The following is an 8908-nucleotide window of genomic DNA, read 5'->3' on the forward strand; positions in this document are numbered from 1 at the left end:
GACTACATTGACATTTTTACAAGACTTTTACGATAAGCTGGAATCGACTCTGAGTAAGGCCATAAAACTAAAGCACAAAAACAAACTCGTTGCAACCCAAGGCTTTGCTGCAACACAAAATCGGAGATCAAAGCTCCAATAATCACTGCACATTTCATTGGGGCAAATGTGAAGTTGAAAGCTTTGAATACCTTCATAAGATTGTCAACTGATGTTGTCTGCTTTGCTTTCGGACCTACTTAATTAGGTATTTCCATCACTGGCAACATGGCAAAAAGGAATTTCTTGTTAGGCTATGACCTCAACAAGGACAATCTCTCTTTTAAGCCCACTGTTGCACTAAATATTAACTAGCCGGTGAGTGCATATGTGCTTGCTTATATGTATGAAGAATAAAATTTTAATCAACTGCATTTTCAACTAGCTAAGCTATTGCCGACAGTTAAGAACTTGCAAGGAGCCTGAAAAAATACCTCTCATAAAATTAATTAGCGGCAAGCAATGGTACAATACAGTAGAGTACAACAGGCAGAGACTGCTACCCATTCAAAGTATGAGGGTACAGCTCACTCTCTCGGTGTTAATCAAACACCTGTGTGAACAACTAGCATCCAATTCAATGGAAAATGATTTGGAAATCGGTGCTTTACCTATTTCTATTAACACCGAAATTTACAAAAAAAGAATTTCATACCAGAAAACAATTGGCCTTCTTTTCAGACCATGAAGAATAGCAGATTTGATCTACGACGCGGACGTGGTAAAGCCTCCTATATTTGTGCAACAAGGAGTTCATTCCATGCGTCTGGAATTCCAGGTAGGCACCAGTGCAAGCAATCATTTATACCAGCATTTCCTTTTCCTCTAATGCTGTAGTGCGATATGTGACCCTCATCCCTTAATTGAGAAAGAGCAGTTATGTCCAAAATCTTTATCTTTGTACCTTTCAAAGCACCATCGATTACTGAATCACTTGATCCTTCTTGGACCACTTCACTTCCTCCAGCCAATGGAGTAGTATTATCACAGGTACCCCCAGTATTCCAGTCACCGTTAAAGAAATGCCTCGGTGAGATAGTCCGAAAGAAAGCTTTGAGGCGAGGATGCAATGGAAGTTGTGAATCAACCCACCTGACAACACTATACACAGTAAAATTCTTGGCATTCCCAATTTCTGCACGCTTCTTATCTTCATTGGGCTTTCCATCTACATACATTACCCACCGGTTTCCATTAATCTTTCCCCTGTTCCAATGATGCCCAGTATTAAGAACAAGCACATCAAAGCGATGAAGAAATTGTCTCATGAAAGCTGGGGGACGATCCAGATGCATTGCAATATCACTGGCTTTGTCCGAGATGTTAAGGGGCACCAGATCGCAGAGGCTTGCTGACCAGTAATATAAGATAGTGGTATTAGTGTCCGGGAATCGATAAGCCCAGCCATCAGGACGGATGGCTCCACGACGTTTGACAAGGCCATATTCCTTTCCGACATTCTGCACTTCTGGGCTGTCCTCACCACCACTTGCCATACACATCAAAGACTGGAATTGCTGTCGACCCAATGAATCTCCTATAAAAGCAATTGTTTTGTCCTGCATTCTGAAAGCAGAGTCACATTTAGAACATTAAAGCACAATAAAATCTTATACTCAGGAGACCACCTCGTTAAAGGATTCAGAAGGCTATATGAAAAGGATCGTTTACGACTTGAGGATATAATCTAGTGGAAAAGTTTAGGAGTGGTTGAAGTGGGAACCAGGGGGGAAGCATATGCTTTCAGTCTAAAATATAGAAACAAAGTGAAGGACAAATTGAAGCTTTTCACAAGTTAACCAGGCAAGAAGCACTTAATTAGACAATCACAAACTGTACTTGGGAAAAGTATGTAAAAATAATGGAAGATAAAAAAAATACCAAAAACAGCATAATCAGAGCTGTTTCTCATCCAGCGGAAACGTCTTTGAAATGAAGAAGAAGACCATAACTTGCGCAATAAATAAATAAGTTCAAACATAACAGAGTTACCTTCTCAAGAAGGTAGAGCGCTCAAAGTCTGGCATTTCACAATTCATTGGCTTCCATCGGTATCCCTCAAAAGAAAAATCTGTTCGTTGTGTTAGTCTACATGCCCACATTTCTGATAACCACTGCTTACACTTCAACCCAGAATACAATGGCCGCCTGCTGTCTGCAACCCATCTACCCTTGGCATAATTACATGCTGCAGAGATGAAAACTGCGTAAGCTTAGAAACCATTTAACCATTGCATGACATGATGTGACCAAGAATTAAATCTGAACTATGGAAGCCTTTCAACGTAGCAAAGAAACAATGTAAACAGTATTTCAACAGATAGATGAGACTTTCCATCGAAAAACTACACGTACAATGTATTTATATTTCTATCAACTTCATCATAGTATAATTGAACAGTTCTGCTATTCTTTTATAGAACAATTTTACCATTGAAGATTGACCTAACTTAACCGGAATCAAACTTTACAAGAGTAAAGGACTCAGATTACATAAACAACAAGAGCCAAATTAAGTTTAGAAATTACTAGTTTTTTCTAACAACATATATACCTCCAGAATTATATTTCATCAAACTGACAATTTTGATGTTCAATTATAACTATCATCAATAACATGTTTATAAAATGCCTTCCATGCGCGTTCCCTTTCAGTATTAATATAATCTCTAGTAAACTTTATCTACAGAAACCTCTCTCCTCCCCACTCCCAACCAACCAAAAAGAAAATAAAAAGAAAATAAAAAGAAAAGAACACACTCATAATCAGCCAGATCTCATATCAAGCAATCTTACGTTTAATTGTCTACGAGAGTTCTTTTACACCCTGCAACTCCTTCACTCTTTTCTACTACGTCATAAATTATTCTTTTTGCTCTATTGTTTTATATTCTTGAGGTGGAGGCTGAAGGTGCTAGATTAGAATTTGGTTGGCAGTGCTTTCACCCAAGTTTTTCTTAGATCCTTCAAACTTTATTTCAAACAAGTTCTTCAATATTCTCTAGAATGCAAACAATTTGATCAGCAACAGGTGTTATGCATTTGATGGGATGACACAACTTTATGTCGTTTTAAACCATATAATGTGATGTGAACAGCGAAATCATCTTCTTTTTTCTGTGAAAGACACTATTTATTTGTTTTTCTATTTTCCTTTCTAGAATTAGCAAATGCAGCACCTTTTTGTCTCTATTCTTGATCTCTCCATACCCTCCTTCCACCACACCTGATTTGGCTAAAGTTAAGCGTCCTGCCCCAAAAAAACACACACACACACACACACAGAGGAAAAGGTTTTCCCAATAAGACAGACGTCCAGGAGAGATTTTAGGGCATCTTTTGAACATGCATCCTTACTTGCTTTACCCTCTTTGTTTTTATTATCTTTCACATTTTCTGTCAATGTGGATTTGTTTCTATACAAAAGCAAATCTTTTTTTCTGGCTAAAGCCTAGAAAACCAAATAAACAGCACAAAATACCTTCTCACTCCCCCACTTCCCATATCTTCCCCAAGTTCCTCAATATCATTTCCGTCTTCCAAAGCACATTCTCCAAGAACCCATCAATCTCACATTCAACCCATCTTTAAATCCTCTCTCTTAAGAACCATCATACCCAACCCAAACTTCTGCAAATTGGAAAAACTTAAGAGATAAATTTTATTGGCAATCAATCAATCAATGCAATGCTGATGATTCACGGATATTCACCAATTTACTAATGTCTGAAGCTCAACAGGCTGGGACCCTGACATATGGCTTGGGCAGGGGTAATACCAAGGGCAGGCATGTTGCATTGGGTGTGGATGAGGGAAAGTGAAATGGATCAAGGATGTATGAAGAGGCGCTGCAGCTTCCTCGTTCAGTCTCTTTAATTTCTTCTTATTTTATGAAATGAATTAAAGGACAAAACAAAGGATCTTAAATAATTCTAATCAAGATGATGTCAGATCAGCAGACATGTCAGTATATGTGGTGTAAAACCGTAATTATAAATAAAATTCAGCCACGTCATTATTTTCTTAAATCCAAACATGGACACAGTAAAGGCAAAAAGAAAACAAACTTGAACGATGCAACTTTAAGGATGGTGAAAACCCAAGAACCAAATTGTAGTGTATTCACTCTTTATTCTCTCTGTTACTTCACTTGCACCTATTTGTACAAATTTGTCATAAAATGATCAACCAGATGTCTAGTACTTGTTCCAATAGGCCAGAAGTTAATAAACTTGGGCCCTCCTTACCAAACCTCAGATCCCATACCATAATACCATGGGAGTGGGACATCATCAAATTATCAATCTAAATAACAAAACTGTTCTTTTCCCAGATCCAACTGTCGTTTGCAACTAATTTAATTTCGAGCTTAAAGCAAGAACTTTTTAACTAACAGTTGCCATTAAACCCAGAAAACTTTACTCATCACATTACACAACTTCTTCCTACTCTGCCACTCATGATCCAACTAAATTTTATTGCATATTTTCCACACTGGAAAAAGAAACACACACGCACGCACGCACACACACACAAGAAGAAATGGTTTGGGAATTTCCATTTCACTTTTGATAGACCATCAATCTCTAAAACAGAGTCATGCATTGGTAGGGGAACGGTTGACAAGTAATTGACCAGTGAAACAATCAAACAAGGCAAAGAATAAATACAAATTTATAAATAAACCCAATCCTAGACATGTATTTATAAAAAAACCCAAACACTATTTAAACATAGAAACACACCCAAAATCAACAATTGTATATTTTTTGGGTGTGTTTATAAATGGGTTTTGAGTGTGTGTAATGATGGGTTTTGGGTGTGTTTATAAAGTGTTTTGGGTATTGGGTTTTTTTATAATTTCAGCCCCCATTTTGTGTAGGACAGATTGTGGCAGGACCAGATATATAATAATATGAAATTGTGTAATTACACAAATTAGATCCTTTTGCCTAACCAGTTTCTATAAACACCACCTTGAAGTTCTAATTGTTAACAAACATCAATAAGAATACAATCATGCCACGTCAAACAAGCTAATGGCGTGAAATGATCATGGTACACTGACAACAATCGATCCCCTAATAAAAAATTTCTTTTTATGGCCATCTTGGGCACCCCTGTATTTTATTGTTATATGCAATAAAATACAGTTTCTTTCTTCAAAGACTAAAAACTAAAAACAATTCGCAGAGGCAGATTGAACGCATTATATTTATCAGGCATGTCATTTTAACCGTCTCTACTCATTACATTAAATAATAAAAAAAGAGAGCATTCAGATCTCAACACAAGTTCAGTTCACTAAACCAAGAAGATAACTGTAATTCAGGGCAAACGGTATAACGATGAGGCTTAAAAGGAACTGTACCTTCAGTCTGGAAAGAAGATTGCATGTTCCCATCACTTTCTTGCATTCCAGGAGAGAATGCGGCTATAGAATCTATTGGTGCAGTGCCAAAATTTTCTACCACTTTTGTATCTTCATTTGTGATCAAATGTGAATCCTTCCCTTGAACACTTTCATTTTTCTTCAAAGGTTTTGAGGAATTATTTGCAGAGTCTCCAAGAAAATCTAAATCACAACAGACAATTCATCAGTAGGCAGACAAACTGAAGCAGGAATGAAATGATTCGTGATATCATTAATATCTCCAGAACTTTATAGGTCAGCCCTTTTAGCATTGCCCAATTAAGCAGGAAAAACTAGTTATAAGTAGCTGAGACTGAAGCTCGCAATGACTTAACACATTTCAGCATGCACCATATTCTAATTTCTACAGCATGTGAATCTGATGAGGTCAGCTAGAGATCCTTAGATCCTAATTTCCTGGACAGATACATAAGTTCCCATTCACTATTTAGCTCTTTTGAGAGCCATGCAAGCAACTAACCACAAATCATGTCATTCTCCTATCTTCATTAGCAGGCAAAACTTTCTTTCATCTCACCCTAATTGTCTACAACACTGAATTTTTTTTTTTTCACGCAAGCATTGTTATCCACATATCCTACATCACCACCCAAGTTCAACCATCATCATATGCATATTCGGATTTTTCTTAGTAAGCAAGTTGTCCATCTGTTATCATATCCTTATTTTGATTTTACTTGTACAGTGAACAACTTTTTATTTATTTATAAGGAAACAAGATAATATTGAAAGTAAGGGAGGGAAACAAAAGTGGTCAAGATGACCACAAGAGGAAAAAAAAGAAAAGGGCCATTAGGGTACTATAAATATCATGTTCAATGCCCTCCATCCATTCTTATTACACAGTTTTACAAATAAAAATTATTATTATTCCTTCTTTTTTTTTAAACAGCACCAAGGTGCTCCATGGCAATCAGGTTTTCTGTATACCCTTGTAGTGTGCTCTATATAGCTTACAGAATCAAGTAATAATTAAAATATAAACGATGGTAGTATGTGGAGTCACATAAATTGTCAAATAAACAACATAGATTCAATAATTTTTTGGTACAGTTTCCTTCTCATTTCTTATAACTATTTGTTATGCTTTCAGCAAAAAAGGAATCTTGCTAAAATGTGTTTTAAAGGTAGGGTATTATTTAAATGTGATCACTGCAAATCATCATTCAGATAAGCAACTACTTTTTCACTGCCTTCTAACATTGTCCAGAAAGTGTGGGCTATGAAGGACAAAACAAAGCAGATTCAGTTCTTGAGAGCGGCTACATCAAAATGCCACAAGATACCATTTCACTCCTAGCAATCTGATATGGAAATACCAAAAATTAAGTCATAAGTTTCTATGCCACTGCGGTTTGCAAAGAGGCTGTGGCAGGCACTTCAAAACATATAGCAGGCACAACATGAAAGGGTTTTTTTGGGGTCCGAATATAAAAGGTATTAACAAAGTTTTTCACAAACATTAACCCAAATAATAGTCAAACAAAAAGGTCTGGGGTAATATATGTCTCAAACTATTTAAAAATTCCAAGAAATGGTTGGCCACTTTCTTTAAGACGTTCTTAATTTAGTTTTCATGCACATTTTAATTAGGGCAATGATTTCCCCACTCCTATTTTATCCACTTACACTCCTTTTTTAGTTATAAAAAAGGAGTGTAAGTAGATAAAATGGAAGAAAAAGGAGTGGGGAAATCACCACTCTTTAATTATTGCACAAATATAAAAATAATGCAGCAAGTTTCATTGAGAACAAAACAAAAAAGAGAAAAGATACACATGTAGCTGAACACACGTATGGATCAGCAAACAAACCTATTGAAGGCACTGTAAAATGCTCCCGGGCCAGTAGTAGAGTATCAGCAAAAGGATTTTTCTCCCAAGCCCAAAGTAATATGGTTGTACAAATCAAGGCAGCCAGAGTGAGAGAGATTGGTTTTCCCATCAATCTAAAGTTATATCCCCCTTTCATCTCCCAAGCAAAAGGCAATTGCTCAAACGCACCTCAACTTTTTGATACTGGAATACGTTCAGCAAAACTCCATCATATAACCTTCACTGGTGATTGTTGCCACACTGGAGGGTGGAAATCAAAGTCATTGGAAGAGAAATAAAAACCCAGAAAAGGATGTATTCTTAAATTTAATTTGAAATATTCATGGACATATATTTGGTAACAAAAAAAAAAACATTTATAAATAGGAACGCTCACTCAGTCTTAAAAAAGAAAAGATAAATGCACTCATTACTCATTCATACAAATTTTTTTTGCATTTTCCCAATTGTGCAGACAGATACATTGAACTGGCACTTTTGCGTATAACGGGAAAAGACAAAAACTATTATCTCCCACACGTAAGGACATGGCTATACCTTTGTAAGAAGACCCTAAAACAAGAATGAAAGCTTTGTGTACCGGCTAAATATGGCCGAAATCAACCTATTGGATGGAAATATCAGATGAAAAGAAGGAAGTTTCCAAATTCAAAATTCAACAGATTTCAACTGAAAATCCACCGAAATTGAAGATGGAAAGAGGAAAGATAAGAAATCCCTAAAATCCAATCCTAATTAGAGCTGTAAATTCCTCATTAAGCCAAATCTAACCATCAATTACCCAAATGAAGCTGATGATCCACTATCGCAGCAAATTAACACCAAAGAATAAATAAAAAATTATTCAAAACATGACAGAGCACTTACTACTCAGTAGAAGAAAAAAAGGCAGAGCTGGGTCACCTCTTTCAGTTTCTTCAGGCCTTTTCGCAGACAATGCGAGCCAGTGAAGCATCTCTGGCGACCACCATTCAACACAGATCGGCACCCCACACCACCAACCTCTCTATAAATGAGAGGCCTTCGTTCCTCTGACGATTAGCACCGCAACACACCAAGAGCTTCGTCTGCTTCTTCTTCCGGTAACCCAGAAACCTTGGATCTCTCTCTCTCTCTCTCTCTCTCTCTCTCTCTCTTCAAAAGGGGTGGGAATATGGAAGAGCAAAAGCATGAAGCAAATTGGTGTGGAAAGCAGAACTAAACGCAGAGAGATTTTTCGCAAAGAAACGGAATTTTTTTTTATATTTAAAATATTAAAATGAGAAATAAGCTGAACTATTTTTCCAGATGGCGATCTCTTAGTTGTTTGTTAGATGATGACAACACATCAGCTTCTATCACATTTGGAACTCAAGAGTTTCTCCTTTTCTATGTAGCTTTCGATTTTCTTAGAACAGCGATAAGGCCAACTAGTGGAAAATAGCCTTGATTTGCATCATTTGTGTATGTGTGAAAATTCGCTTCCTCTTTAATTTATGCTAAAGTGCATATCATTTGGCCCCTTTGTTTGAGCCTAAATTATGCGCACCAGCCCAATTGATATTTGTTCATATCGGAAAACAGAAGTTTGGGTTTTAATTTGAAATCAAAAATCAGCCCA

General features: G+C 36.7%; 1 protein-coding gene across 2 annotated transcripts; it reads right to left on the reverse strand.

Annotated features, from left to right (window-relative positions):
* Positions 1-462: 462 nt before the first annotated feature.
* TBL14 (TRICHOME BIREFRINGENCE-LIKE 14) lies at positions 463-8651 on the reverse strand. Of its 2 annotated transcripts, none has more exons than XM_008229195.3 (5): positions 8212-8651; positions 7288-7548; positions 5411-5614; positions 2032-2227; positions 463-1605 (listed from the first exon to the last, which is right to left on the reverse strand). In XM_008229195.3, exons 2-5 carry the CDS (start codon positions 7442-7444, stop codon positions 771-773), a joined length of 1392 nt encoding a protein of 463 aa, XP_008227417.2. In that variant the 5' UTR covers positions 7445-7548; positions 8212-8651; the 3' UTR covers positions 463-770. The 2 variants fall into 2 exon arrangements, with proteins under 2 accessions (XP_008227417.2, XP_008227416.2); XM_008229194.3 differs by having other exon boundaries at positions 8176-8462.
* Positions 8652-8908: the final 257 nt, after the last annotated feature.

The sequence above is a fragment of the Prunus mume genome, linkage group LG3 (genome assembly GCF_029339155.1).
Source record: "Prunus mume cultivar Tortuosa linkage group LG3, ASM2933915v1, whole genome shotgun sequence".
In the NCBI taxonomy this organism is placed as follows: domain Eukaryota; kingdom Viridiplantae; phylum Streptophyta; class Magnoliopsida; order Rosales; family Rosaceae; genus Prunus; species Prunus mume.